This window comes from Gobio gobio, assembly GCF_949357685.1.
Source record: "Gobio gobio genome assembly, chromosome: 15".
In the NCBI taxonomy this organism is placed as follows: domain Eukaryota; kingdom Metazoa; phylum Chordata; class Actinopteri; order Cypriniformes; family Gobionidae; genus Gobio; species Gobio gobio.
This window is the reverse complement of record NC_137108.1, coordinates 53,581,676-53,597,285: the sequence shown is the minus strand read 5'-3', so window position 1 is coordinate 53,597,285 and position 15,610 is coordinate 53,581,676. Positions and strand designations below refer to the sequence as shown.

General features: G+C 38.6%; 1 protein-coding gene across 1 annotated transcript in view; it reads right to left on the bottom strand.

Moving 5' to 3' along the window:
* Nucleotides 1-3,370: 3,370 nt before the first annotated feature.
* The window catches only part of cthrc1b (collagen triple helix repeat containing 1b), a gene marked incomplete at its 5' end in the record, with an annotated part of 39,670 nt that continues 27,430 nt past the window's right edge, over nucleotides 3,371-15,610 (bottom strand). Inside the window, 3 exons of the mRNA XM_079838158.1 lie at nucleotides 3,371-3,579; nucleotides 6,283-6,499; nucleotides 11,448-11,666. Of these exons, the coding sequence (XP_079694284.1) occupies nucleotides 3,431-3,579; nucleotides 6,283-6,499; nucleotides 11,448-11,666 (585 nt within the window). The 3' untranslated portion in view covers nucleotides 3,371-3,430. The remainder of the gene's footprint in view (nucleotides 3,580-6,282; nucleotides 6,500-11,447; nucleotides 11,667-15,610) is intronic.

The window sequence follows — 15,610 nt, the reverse complement described above, 5'->3', positions numbered from 1 at the left end:
TGATTGAACACTGGTGAGACTATTGCTTCAGAATAAATTATATCTACAACACAGTAAATTCTGAAGAAAAAAATATATATATTCCAAGTTATTATGATTATTAATGTGCCTCTTCCCTGACATCTTTGAAATAGAGAAATGCAAGAATTAATACTATGCACACACACACACACACACACACAGAAATGTTGAATTAAATTAAAAAATATATATTATTTATTTATTTATACAAATTAGTGTCATTTTTCCGATCAGAAACCCTGAGCCCGTCGCCAAAATCTCACTCTGACCTCCGGTCAAGCCTTGAGAGCCTGAGATATAAACGCAGTGATTTTTAAGGTTGTTTTTATAACTCATTCGTTCTGTGGTGATGATGAACCAAAGAAAATCTTGCTCGACTGAAGTCCTGACATTTTTTACTTAAAATGACGTTAGGAAAAAAACCGTTACATGAATTAGCTGCGCACTGTCACAGTATTTGGTGGCCTTATTGTCTGCCTAAATGAATTATTAATAAACATAAGCTAGTAGGCTATGTGCAGTATATTAAATAGTTTTAGAGCTGATTATTTTGCACTGAAGTGAGTCTCTGACAGCGCTGCATCACGCAATATCACAGCCTATGATTTCCCAAAATACAGTACTGTGTTGTCAACTAGTGTATCATCACAAGAACTTTTGAGGAATATGCAACATAATTTAGACAATTGTTTTTGTCATATGTATTATAATAACTGACAGACACTCTCAGGCGCTCTGTGAACACAGGATCATCTTCACGGCTGAGACACGAATAGACGATTCACTTAAAGCTTTTACTCTTAAACACAAAAGGCACGCCCACTTTAATAAAAAATGAATATTTATTAAACAAGCCAGATCAAGAGCAGAAACTAAATCAAGTGCAGAACTGAAAAATAAAGGATATGCTCAAAACTAATACAAACCAAATCAAAAATAAATGAATAAAGTGCCCAAATCCAATAAATAATACTAGAAATAAATGTGCAGTTTGCACAATAATAAAAGTGACGGGCGACTCAAAGCAGACGAGTTAGCCGAGCGTCTTTAGCTCATGTGACATGTTTATCGTCGAGCTGTGATATGAACTGTTGCTTGCAAATTTTGCATTCGACTTTTTTCCTATTTTATATCTAAAAAAACTGCCGATGTCTGTGTTGATATGGTAGAAGAGACTGACTAGGAAAATCGACCAATCAGAATTTTGGTCGAGCCAGAACGTATTGACTAATAATCGACTGGGAGATTACAGCCCTAATTCATTTACATTATATAAAGCTTTAAAGTTCTGCATAATTAAGGGCGTGGCCTCTTTGAGTGACAGGTGGATTGCCGTTTGTCTGCTGTCTGTCAGTCATCACCTCAGCTCCGCCCACGTCCCGCCTCTTTGCCCATTTTCTGTTATCCGGGAGTGACAAGATGGCGACGGCCAGCTCGACCCGACTTTACTCTTCAGAACTGCTCTTCATAATCCTATGAGTGACGTCACGGACACTACGGCCATATTGTTTTACAGTCTATGGGTCTGAACGTGATTCAATGGCCCTATTTGACCAATCTGAGCTCATGGCGCAGGTGCTCTTACGGAAGAGCTTCTATATTTTCTATTATGTATTTTATATAAATATGATTAAAAATCCTTCTGATCGTTTAAGGTTCAGTCACGCAAATCATTGAGGGCGTTTTCAAACCTGAGAGTCGGCACGAAGATCCGAACCGAAGTTCATGTTTTGATACATTGGGTTAGTTTTGGTTTGGTTTGACATTGCCATGATGCGAGTGCACTAAAGAGCTGCACATGACACACGCGTGTCCACTCGTCTTCATCATGTGAGCGGCATCTGGACACTGATTGGTCTGTATACAGATGTGCGTCTGACGTCAAGAGTGAATGAACAGACTCGTATCGCTCCACTATTGATCAGTCGCATTGCTGGACTAGTTTTTATTCGTCACGTTTAAAAGTGGACATTTCAAGCTTTATATTCACATATTCCTCATGTTTGTGAGACGAGTATCTGCTGAGTTTCAGTTTATTGTTCATGTGTAAAGCATGTGATCGCTCCCGCCATTATGGTCTGCTATAGACTATTGCTTCTTATTTATTAAATCCAGGCAATTATCTGATTAAACGTTGATTAAAATTAAGATACAATTTATACAAATTGAAATTCACATTAAAGAAAGGCTTTGTACGCAAAATCATACAACATTTCTTTCAAAATAATTTCTGTCTTCTGACATATTGCGCATCTTTTCACTTTTCATAATCAATGTAGCCTAGATGAAGTTTAAAAATAACATTATAATATTTAAACATAAACAGGAACTTCCTGTAAATGCTCTGAAAGTCCGAACCACAGAGAAAATGCTTTCATACTAGAAACGAACCGAAGCTTTGCTCAGTTTGATCCGGAGCGAGACGACGATGTGTGTGTGTGTGTGTGTGTGTGTGTGTGTGTGTGTGTGTGTGTGTGTGTGTGTGTGTGTGTGTGAGTGAATCTACACCACCTCAAACCACAAACACACAGATTTACTGAATCTGACATTTCTGGCTCATCGCTGACATTTGTGTTAATGAGCTCAAATTCATGGCCTTAAGATGTGTTATGCTCGTAGGTTAATAACCAGCGCTCTCTGAAGAACATGTACGCAAAGTTAGGAAATCTTTACAAAACTTTATTGACATTTAGAAATGGTCCAACACAATGTATTCAGTTTTTGCAGGGCCTGTCCAGACTCGACTTTTGCATCAGTTGGTTTGAACTGGGCCGTCTTTATTAAACGTGCAGGTATTTGGAAATCTACGCAATCATGTAAAGCATTTGGGCGTTGACTGATGCTTTTTTATACACCGATCAGGCATAACATACATTATGGATGGCCAGGTGTGTGTGTGTGTGTGTGTGTGTGTGTGTGTGTGTGTGTGTGTGTGTGTGTGTGTGTGTGTGTGTGTGTGTGTGTGTGTGTGTGTGTGTGTGTGTGTGGCTCACCTGGGGAACACATGGAGTCCATGCCTCGACGGGGGACCAACACAATATTAGGTCATAATGTTATGCCTGATCGGTGTATGTTAATGACATTAATTAGGGGGTGTTTAGATCGGAAGCCATTCAGCTGCGCATAAATTGAGGATAATGTTCAGATGTGGAGGAGAGGCGGGAGCTGTGAGAAATGATCTTCACTGCAGTGATGAACGAGGCCTGAGATGATGTGATTGTGATGCCACTGCCATTAAGATCACAGCATATCACAGAAATAACCTCAGCCTGAGCCGGGTTTGGGCCCTCAGGCATCAGCTGGGGCCCTGTGGATATCAGGCAGACATTGTGAGGAACAGAACCAGAAGCAAACGTTTGTAAACTGACTGGACAGAAGAAGAGGAAGAGGAGGAGGAAGAGGAGGAGTTTCAGCTGCTCACAGGAAGCTCTTCTATGATCACCCGCGAGACAGAGTTCCATCCGGTGGAAGCGTCTCCATGACGATAGTCGCCGCAGGTTCCCACCCAGATCGCCACATCCACCAGACCTTTCCCAACGCCTTCACACAGACCTTCAACTGGAACCAGCAGACGCCAGTTAATATGATAACTATAACGATAATGATAACTATAACGAGAACTATAACAATGACTATAACAACAATGACTATAATGATAACTATAACGATGACTATAACAACAATGACTATGACGATAACTATAACGATGACTATAACAACAATGACTATAATGATAACTATAACGATGACTATAACAACAATGACTATAATGATAACTATAACGATGACTATAACAACAATGACTATAATGATAACTATAACGATGACTATAACAACAATGACTATGACGATAACTATAACGATGACTATAACAACAATGACTATGACGATAACTATAACAATGACTATAACAATAATGACTATAATGATAACTATAACGATAATGATAACTATAACACTGACTATAACAACAATGACTATAATGATAACTATACCGATAACTATAACGATAACTATAACGATAATGATAACTATACCTAACTATTACGATGACTATAACAACAATGACTATGACGATAACTATGATAACTATAATGATAACTATAACGATAACTATAACGATGACTATAACAACAATGACTATAATGATAACTATGATAACTATACCAATAACTATAACGATGACTATAATGATAACTATAACTATAATGATAACTATAACTATAACAATGACTATAATGATAACTATGATAACTATACCGATGACTATAACTATAACTATAACAACAATGACTATAAAGATAACTGTGATAACTATAATGATGACTATAACAATGACTATAACGATAATTATGTTAGTGTCCACACCAGCTGACTATAACGATAGCTATGATAACTATACCGATAACTATAACGATAACTATAATAACTATAATGATGACTATAACGATAATTATGTTAGCGCTCCACACCAGCTGACTATAATGATAGCTATGATAACTATACCGATAACTATAACAATGACTATAACTATAACAATGACTATAACTATAACGATGACTATAACGATAACGTTAATGATAGCTATAATGTTAATGATAACTGTAACAATAAAGTTAATGATAACTATAACAATAAAGTTAATGATAACTATGTTAGTGACCACACCAGCTGACTATAACGATAGCTATGATAACTATACCGATAACTATAGCGATGACTATAACTAAAACTATAACGATGACTATAACTATAATTATAACGATGACTATAACTATAACAATGACTATAACTACAACAATGACTATAACGATGACTATAACAATGACTAAAACTATAACAATGACTATAACTATACTGATAACTATAACGATGACTATAACAATAACTAAAACAATGACTATAACTATACTGATAACTATAACGATGACTATAACAATGACTATAACTACACCGATAACTATAACGATGACTATAACTATAACAATGACTATAACTACAACAATGACTATAACGATGACTATAACAATGACTAAAACTATAACAATGACTATAACGATGACTATAACAATGACTAAAACTATAACAATGACTATAACTATACTGATAACTATAACGATGACTAAAACTATAACAATGACTATAACTATACCGATTACTATAACGATGACTATAACAATGACTAAAACTATAACAATGACTATAACTATACCGATGACTATAACTATAACAATGACTATAACTACACCGATAACTATAACGATGACTATAACTATAACAATGACTATAACTACACCGATAACTATAACGATGACTATAACTATAACAATGACTATAACTATAAAATGACCATAACTATACCGATAATTATAACGATGACTATAACGATGACTATAACAATAAAGTTAATGATAACTATAACGTTAATGATAACTAAGTTAGTGTCACACCAGCCGACTATAACGATAGCTATAACGATAACCATGATAGCTGTACCGATAACTATAACAATAACGATAATTATAGCAATAACTATAACTATAATGATTACTATAACAAAGACTATAACAGGTACGATGACTATATTGTTAGTTAGTTATCATAGTTATCGTTATAGTCATCGTTACTGTTATAGTCTTTGTTATAGTAATCATTATAGTTATAATTATCGTTATAGTTATCATTATCTTTATTGTTAGTTAGTTATCATAGTTATCGTTAAAGATAATGATAACTATAACGATAATTATAACAATTACTATAATGATAACTATAACAATGACTATACCGATAACTATAACAATAACTATGTTAGCATCCACACAAACTGACTATAACAATAACTATGACTATAAGAATGACTATAACGATAACTATAACAGTAACTATGTTAGCATCCACACAAACTGACTATAACAATAACTATGACGATGACTATAACAATGACTATAACGATAACTATAACAATAACGATGATGACTATAACGATAACTATGTTACACTCCAGGAGACAATATTGTTGTGTTTATTATAAGCGTGTGCTGCAGTTTTGCCGTCTGTCGCATTAAATACTTGAGCTCTGGATGGATTCTGATTGGCTGACATTGTTTTTATCGTTCAACTGCTGGAAACATAATTTCTCTCTGCTGTTATCGTTATAGTTGTGCCGTGGGATTTGCGAATTTTATCGTTATAGTTGTGCAGTGGGATATTTCGATGGTTATGGTCCTTTACAGCGGTTCAGAGGTCACTGTTTCTCACCTGATGTGGTTCTGTGTATGTTGATGGTGGAGTTGAACTCTGGGCTTCCCTGATCCAGGTAGATGATGGACTCCACAGGCAGCGGAGCGACGCATTCGGCCCCGTTGAAGGTGAAGTACCAGCGCTGGCAACAAGCCGTCTTACACTTGAGCCTGAGCGAGCCGATGAACACTACCCGGAGAACGCTGTCCGCTCGCTGCTTAGTGAACGTGCACTCCTGAGGGCGGATGAACAACACACACACTGCCATTACCACTGCTGTCACTGGACTGAATGACACAAACACTTTACTTTACACCGTCCTTGTCCCAGTCATCTAGCCGTCACAATTTGGCTCTTGTCAAACTCGCTCAAATCCTTACACTTGCCCATTTTTCCTAGCCTAACAAGCCAGAACCTCATCAAGATGTTGGGTCTGGAAACTCCCCATTGACAGGGCTCAATCCGAGGGGCGGGATAAAGGGTTGTCTTTCAAATTCCCTCTGCACTCAATTGGATAGCGCCATGACCGCCACAACCAACCAGAGCAAAGAAGAAGGTGAAGCCGAGTTATAGTTAGTTGATAGACCTTCGCCGTAAACTTCGGCAAAACTTCGAACATATCTTCTTTTCTTAAGAATGAATTCAGTGCCATTCTTTGTTCTTTTCTCAAGTAAAAGCTTAAAGGGTTAGTTCACCCAAAAATGAAAATTCTGTCATTAATTACTTACCCTGACACCCGTCAGACCTCCGTTCATCTTCAGACACAAATGAAGATATTTTAGTGTAAATCTGATGCTCTGAAAGGCCTCCATTGGCTCAACTTTACACTCTCAAGACCCTTAAAAGACACTAAAGACTAAAGTTACAAAGTCCATCTCACTACAGCGGCTCTACAATAACTTTATGAATCGGCGACAATAGTTTTTGTGCGCAAAAAAACCCCTAAATAACGACTCATATAGTGATGACGATTTCAAAACACGGCCTCATGAAGCTTCGAAGCGCTATGAATCAGTGAGTCGATTCAGCGGTTCAGAGCGTTATGAATCAGTGAGTCGATTCATCGGTTCAGAGCATTATGAATCAGTGAGTCGATTCAGCGGTTCAGAGCGTTATGAATCAGTGAGTCGATTCAGCGGTTCAGAGCGTTATGAATCAGGAGTCGATTCAGCGGTTTGGATCGCCAAATTTCAGCAGTTTGGCGGTTTGACACGCGATCCGAATCATGATTCGACTCACTGATTCAAGCTTCATGATGCCGTGTTTTGAAATCGTCATCACTATATAAGTCGTTATTTAGGGTTTTTTTGCGCACAGAAACTATTCTCGTCTTCATAAAGTTATTGTAGAGCCGCTGTAGTGAGATGGACTTTGTAACTTTAGTCTTTAGTGTCTTTTAAGGGTCTTGAGAGTGTAAAGTTGAGCCAATGGAGGCCTTTCAGAGCATCAGCTTTACACTAAAATATCTTCATTTGTGTCTGAAGATGAACGGAGGTCTGATGGGTGTCCAACCACATGAGGCTCAGTCATTAATGACACAATTTACAGTTTTGGGTGAACTAACCCTTTAACTCCAAGTCTTCCAGAGTCATGGCCAAAGCCGATTCAAAAGGCCGCTGTTCGCCAGCTTCTGTGTTTACGTGTAGCACGCAGAACCTCCGAAACTCTGCCGTGACGTGCCGTCATTATGTTAAGCCCCGCCCACCGACTCTACACACGCTGTGATTGGCCTGACCAGAGTTTGGTTTTTCCAGCTCTCAGGTCTACCGAGAGTTGCTAGACTACATTCGCGGCAAAATACATTTTCTGCCGCTAGGGTGCGTCTAGATTTCTAGGCTACATTTTTCCTGCTTCTAACACATCAACTCTTGAGGACAAAATGTTCACTTGCTGCCGAATATATCCCACCCACTAACAGGTGATGAAGAGATCCGTGTTATTCACTTCACCGGTCATTATGTTATGCCTGATCATATATATATACTACACACTGTGGCGTGTGACGAGATGTGATGAAACAGTAAAAAAATATTGTTGGTTTAACTTAAGTAAGTAACCTGGTTGCCTTAAAATTTTGAGTTCATTGAAATTAAAAATTTGAGTTAATACAATGAAGGAAATTGGTTTAATAAATAGAAACTCAAATTGTTATTGTATCTGAACCACATATATTTAAAAAAATGTCGTGATAAATCATGAAAATAGCACAATTTGGTATGTGCATTATTACAAATAAAACACAATTACGCAATATGCTTACAAAATCACTTAATAATATTTGAATAAAGGGTGATGTCGATTCTCAAATGTGAAACTCAAATTTTTTATTTAAATGAACTCAAAATTTTAACTTACTTTTTAAATATTTTGTTACAGCGTATAAACTATATATAAAAAAGAATTGAAATAAAATATAAATATTAGATGAAAAACTAAAACTTAGAAATGTAAAAAATTTTGTTTTACTAAACTTTAATTAGTTTGCATTTTTATATTTTCTGTTTTCATTTAAATTTTAGTTAAAGTTTTAGTAATTGTGATGTGTTTTTGCCATTTTTCATTAGTTTTTATAAAATGTCTATATATTTCTTTATAAAATTTTTGTGCAGATGAATGCTGGGATGGTGTGATTGGTCACATAGATATACATAATAAAGGCTAGATGTATTACGGCGGAGTCTCTAATGTCATCACCGGCGGCCATCTTGTCACAGGCAAGCTTTCTGGCGGACTCTGTGGTTCCTGATGTCATAGATATACATAATAAAGGCTAGATGTCTTACGGCAGAGTCTCTAACATCATCACCGGCGGCCATCTTGTCACAGGCAAGCTTTCTGGCGGGCTCTGATGTCATAGATATACATAATAAAGGCTAGATGTCTTACGGCAGAGTCTCTAACGTCATCACCGGCGGCCATCTTGTCACAGGCAAGCTTTCTGGCGGGCTCTGTGGCACCTGATGTCATAGATATACATAATAAAGGCTAGATGTCTTACGGCGGAGTCTCTAACGTCATCACCGGCGGCCATCTTGTCACAGGCAAGCTTTCTAGCGGGCTCTGATGTCATAGATATACATAATAAAGGCTAGATGTCTTACGGCAGAGTCTCTAACGTCATCACCGGCGGCCATCTTGTCACAGGCAAGCTTTCTGGCTGGCTCTGTGGTACCTGATGTCATAGATATACATAATAAAGGCTAGATGTCTTGGGGCAGAGTCTCTAACGTCATCACCGGCGGCCATCTTGTCACAGGCAAGCTTTCTGGCGGTCTCTGTGGCTCCTGATGTCATAGATATACATAATAAAGGCTAGTTGTCTTACGGCAGAGTCTCTAACGTCATCACCGGCGGCCATCTTGTCACAGGCAAGCCTTCTGGCGGGCTCTGATGTCATAGATATACATAATAAAGGCTAGATGTCTTACGGCAGAGTCTCTAACGTAATCACCGGCGGCCATCTTGTCACAGGCAAGCTTTCTGGCGGGCTCTGTGGCTCCTGATGTCATAGATATACATAATAAAGGCTAGTTGTCTTACGGCAGAGTCTCTAACGTCATCACCGGCGGCCATCTTGTCACAGGCAAGCCTTCTGGCGGGCTCTGATGTCATAGATATACATAATAAAGGCTAGATGTCTTACGGCAGAGTCTCTAACGTAATCACCGGCGGCCATCTTGTCACAGGCAAGCTTTCTGGCGGGCTCTGTGGCTCCTGATGTCATAGATATACATAATAAAGGCTAGTTGTCTTACGGCAGAGTCTCTAACGTCATCACCGGCGGCCATCTTGTCACAGGCAAGCTTTCTGGCGGGCTCTGTGGCTCCTGATGTCATAGATATACATAATAAAGGCTAGTTGTCTTACGGCAGAGTCTCTAACGTCATCACCGGCGGCCATCTTGTCACAGGCAAGCTTTCTGGCTGGCTCTGTGGTACCTGATGTCATAGATATACATAATAAAGGCTAGATGTCTTACGGCAGAGTCTCTAACATCATCACCGGCGGCCATCTTGTCACAGGCAAGCTTTCTGGCGGACTCTGTGGTTCCTGATGTCATAGATATACATAATAAAGGCTAGATGTCTTACGGCGGAGTCTCTAACGTCATCACCGGCGGCCATCTTGTCACAGGCAAGCTTTCTAGCGGGCTCAGATGTCATAGATATACATAATAAAGGCTAGATGTCTTACGGCAGAGTCTCTAACGTCATCACCGGCGGCCATCTTGTCACAGGCAAGCTTTCTAGCGGGCTCTAAAGTCATAGATATACATAATAAAGGCTAGATGTCTTACGGCAGAGTCTCTAACGTCATCACCGGCGGCCATCTTGTCACAGGCAAGCTTTCTGGCGGGCTCTGATGTCATAGATATACATAATAAAGGCTAGATGTCTTACGGCGGAGTCTCTAACGTCATCACCGGCGGCCATCTTGTCACAGGCAAGCTTTCTGGCGGGCTCTGTGGTTCCTGATGTCATAGATATACATAATAAAGGCTAGATGTCTTACGGCGGAGTCTCTAACGTCATCACCGGCGGCCATCTTGTCACAGGCAAGCTTTCTGGCGGGCTCTGTGGTTCCTGATGTCATAGATATACATAATAAAGGCTAGATGTCTTACGGCGGAGTCTCTAACGTCATCACCGGCGGCCATCTTGTCACAGGCAAGCTTTCTGGCGGGCTCTGTGGTTCCTGATGTCATAGATATACATAATAAAGGCTAGATGTCTTACGGCGGAGTCTCTAACGTCATCACCGGCGGCCATCTTGTCACAGGCAAGCTTTCTGGCGGGCTCCTGATGTAAGGTGAGTGATGTGAACACAAATACTCTTATCTCACTGAAATCTTGACGGATTTACAAATGGTTTGGTTTCTTACAAACGTTATTAATGTGGCTATAATTCTGGATGCTTGAACAAATTATGAATAATTTTTCATAAGTATGTAGTGTCATAACTACATCTCTGACGTTTATAACAAACCAAACAGTTTGAAAATCGGTAGAAAAGTTAGCAAGTTATTTGGATATTTAAAAAGTACACGCACCATTAAAACACAATGTTACGAGTGGGCGAGCTGACTGTGACAAGATGGCCGCCAGGTGCAGACGTCGACCTCCATTGGCCAACATCTAGCCTTTATTATAGATAGGCCATCTATGATTGGTCACATGTCTTACTGTGATTTTGCCCAGGTCAATGCCGTAGTTGAGGGCGTTCCAGGCGCACTGCTTGTAGTTGGGCTTCCAGGGCTCTTCAAACCTCTCCGTCACACACTCGCCCTTCTGCCCTCTCGCACCATCCCGGCCCGGAACGCCCGGAGTGCCTGGGATCCCGCTCACTCCCGGATTCCCATCCCTTCCCGGAGGGCCGGCCGGACCCTGGAGGCAGCCGGAGTACTGAAACAGACAGATTCAACAGCCGGGACGTTAAACTCTAGTTGGTGTAATGCGTCTGGAATGAGTCTCTGGTTACTGATGAGAATACCACGCTATGGCTAAACCGTCCGCCGCGTTTGCAGTTACTAAAGGACATGGAGAAGCTGCAAAACTTGCTAGCAATATACTAAAACATGCTAGGATCATGCTAGCAATGTGTTAATACTGTACATGCTTGCAAAATGATAAAACATGTTAGCAATGTCCTAAAACATGATAGGATCATACTAGCAGCATGTTAAAGGGTTAGTTCACCCAAAACTGTAAATTGTGTCATTAATGACTGAGCCTCATGTGGTTGGACACCCGTCAGACCTCCGTTCATCTTCAGACACAAATGAAGATATTTTAGTGTAAATCTGATGCTCTGAAAGGCCTCCATTGGCTCAACTTTACACTCTCAAGACCCTTAAAAGACACTAAAGACTAAAGTTACAAAGTCCATCTCACTACAGCGGCTCTACAATAACTTTATGAAGACGAGAATAGTTTCTGTGCGCAAAAAAACCCTAAATAACGACTTATATAGAGATGACGATTTCAAAACACGGCATCATGAAGCTTCGAAGCGTTATGAATCAGTGAGTTGATTCATGATTCGGATCGCGTGTCAAACCGCCAAACTGCTAAAATTTGGCGATTCAAAATGCTGATTCGACTCACTGATTCATAACGCTCTGAACCGCTGATTCGACTCACTGATTCATAACGCTCTGAACCGATGAATCGACTCACTGATTCATAACGCTCTGAACCGCTGAATCGACTCACTGATTCATAACGCTCTGAACCGCTGAATCGACTCACTGATTCATAACGCTCTGAACCGCTGAATCGACTCACTGATTCATAACGCTCTGAACCGCTGATTCGACTCACTGATTCATAACGCTCTGAACCGATGAATCGACTCACTGATTCATAACGCTCTGAACCGCTGAATCGACTCACTGATTCATAACGCTCTGAACCGCTGAATCGACTCACTGATTCATAACGCTCTGAACCGCTGAATCGACTCACTGATTCATAACGCTTCGAAGCTTCATGAGGCCGTGTTTTGAAATCGTCATCTCTATATAAGTCGTTATTTAGGGTTTTTTTGAGCACAGAAACTATTCTGGTCTTCATAAAGTTATTGTAGAGCCGCTGTAGTGAGATGGACTTTGTAACTTTAGTCTTTAGTGTCTTTTAAGGGTCTTGAGAGTGTAAAGTTGAGCCAATGGAGGCCTTTCAGAGCATCAGATTTACACTAAAATATCTTCATTTGTGTCTGAAGATGAACGGAGGTCTGACGGGTGTCCAACCACATGAGGCTCAGTCATTAATCACACAATTTACATTTTTGGGTGAACTAACCCTTTAAAATGTGCCATAAACAGGCTAAAACTGGCTAGTAATATATACTAAAACATGCTAGGATCATACAAGCAAAGTGCTAATACCATACATGCTTACAACATGATAAAAACGCTAACGATGTCCTAAAACATGCTAGCAAAATGCTAAAACATGCTAGGATAGTGCTAGCAACATGCTTAAACATGCTATCACCAATTGTAAATCCTATTAAAACATGTTAGCAAATTATAACAACTTGTTAAAACATGTTAACAATGCGTTAGAACATTTACAGTTTGCACAGTTACTAAAGGACATGGAGGAGAAGCTGCCCATATAAACACAGACACAACCGTCCATTCAGGCTGTAAAACATGCTAGCAACATGCTAATCAATGCTAGCAACATGTTAAAATATGCTAGCAATTTGCTAAAACGTGGTAACAACATATTTATTCATGTTAGCAATTGGATAAAAAGTGTTAGCCATTTGCTAATTCATGCTAGGATCATGTCAGCAAAACATGCCAATTTGTTCTAGAAACCGACTAGCAACATGGTAATTCATGCTAGAAATGTGCTAAAACATGTTAGCAAACATGCAAATTTACGTTAGAATTGTTAAAATGGGTTTAAAAACATGATAAAATATGTGAGCAATGTGTTAAAAATGCTAGCAACATGATAAACATGCTAGGATCATGATAGCAATGTATTAAAACATGTTAACATACTTATTAAACAATGTGTTAAAAAAATGCCTGCAAATGCCAATTCATGCTAGGATCATACTAGCCCCGTACTAAATCATGCTAGCAAAATGTTAAAACATGTTACCAACATGTTATTTCATATTAGCAATGTGTGCAAACAACATGCTAAGTCATGTCAATAATGTGCTAAAAAATGCTAACAACATGCTAATTCATGTTATCCAAATGCTAAAACATGCTATCATAATACTAGAAACATATTAATAATGCCATAAACAGGTCAAAACCTGCTAGCAATATACTCAAACATGTTAGGATCATACTAGCAACATGTTAAAATGTGCCATAAACAGGCTAAAACTTGCTAGTAATATATACTAAAACATGTTAGGATCATGCTAGCAAAGTGCTAATACCGTACATGCTTACAACATGATAAAACATTTCAAGCATTTCAACACACACACACGGCACATCTTGTATCTTTGTATTTCTCACGCAGAGAAGTTTGCAGGATCATGCCCCACCAAGTTGCGGCGCTATTAGAGGAATCAAGTGAGTTCCACATAGAGTTCAGAAGCCCTGCCACACACCAGCCAATCAAATAAAAAATACAGCTACCAAACAGCCAATCAGAAAATAGCATTGCTGTATCTGGGTAAGATTTAGATATTCCAGCAACAACAACGTTTACATTCTGCCACCTACTGGTGGTTTAGTTTAATGTTTTCTTTCCAACATTTCTTATTTGTATATTCAAAAATATCTCATAACATTTTTCAGTGTAAATTATTTCATTTGATTGGCAACAGCCCTGTAGTGTCTTATTCTAATTTAATTTATAGATCAAATTTAAGAATATAAAATGAAAGCTGAAGCATAGCCTATATTTAATAAGATTATGGGAAAATGCCCTTCATAAAAGGTAAAAATATCAAAGATATGCAGATTTAAATATCTCAAAGCTGATTGAACACTGGTGAGACTATTGCTTCAGAATAAATTATATTTACAACACAGTAAATTCTGATATATATATATATATATATGTATATATATATATATATATATATATATATATATATATATATATATATATATATATATATATATATATATATATATATATATATATATATATATATATATATATATATATATATATCAGATGTCTATATATATATATATTATAACGCATTATTATGGATTATTAATTTGCCTCTTCCCTGACATCTTTGAAATAGAGAAATGCAAGAATTAATACTATGCACACACACAAACATACACACACACACACACACACACACACACACACACACACACACACACACACACACACACACACACACACACACACACACAAACACACAAACATACACACACACACACACACACACACACACACACACGCACACGCGCACGCGAACGTGCACACGCACACGCACACGCACACACACACACACACAGAAATGTTGAATTAAATTATTACAAATGATTATTTATTTATTTATACACATTTTTCAGAACAGAACCTCGTCTCCACCCAAACTCCTGCTGCCGTCGCCACAATCTCACTCTGAACTCTGAAAACTTGAGAGCCCTGAACACGGTAAATTAAGTTCAGTTTACTAAAAACTCAGTTTTTGAAATAGTTTTGTTATGCAGACCTGGCAAACCTCATCCATGCCACTGACACTCAATATATGATGTTATTTGCATGCAAAATTTGATCTTCTCTACCTAAAAGAAATGCTGCAGAGCCTGCGCGTGCAAGAAGAAAAACATGCATTTTAATGAAGAGTCGCTCAGGGGGTGTATACTAATGCAAACGCCACTGATGGATGGGAAACC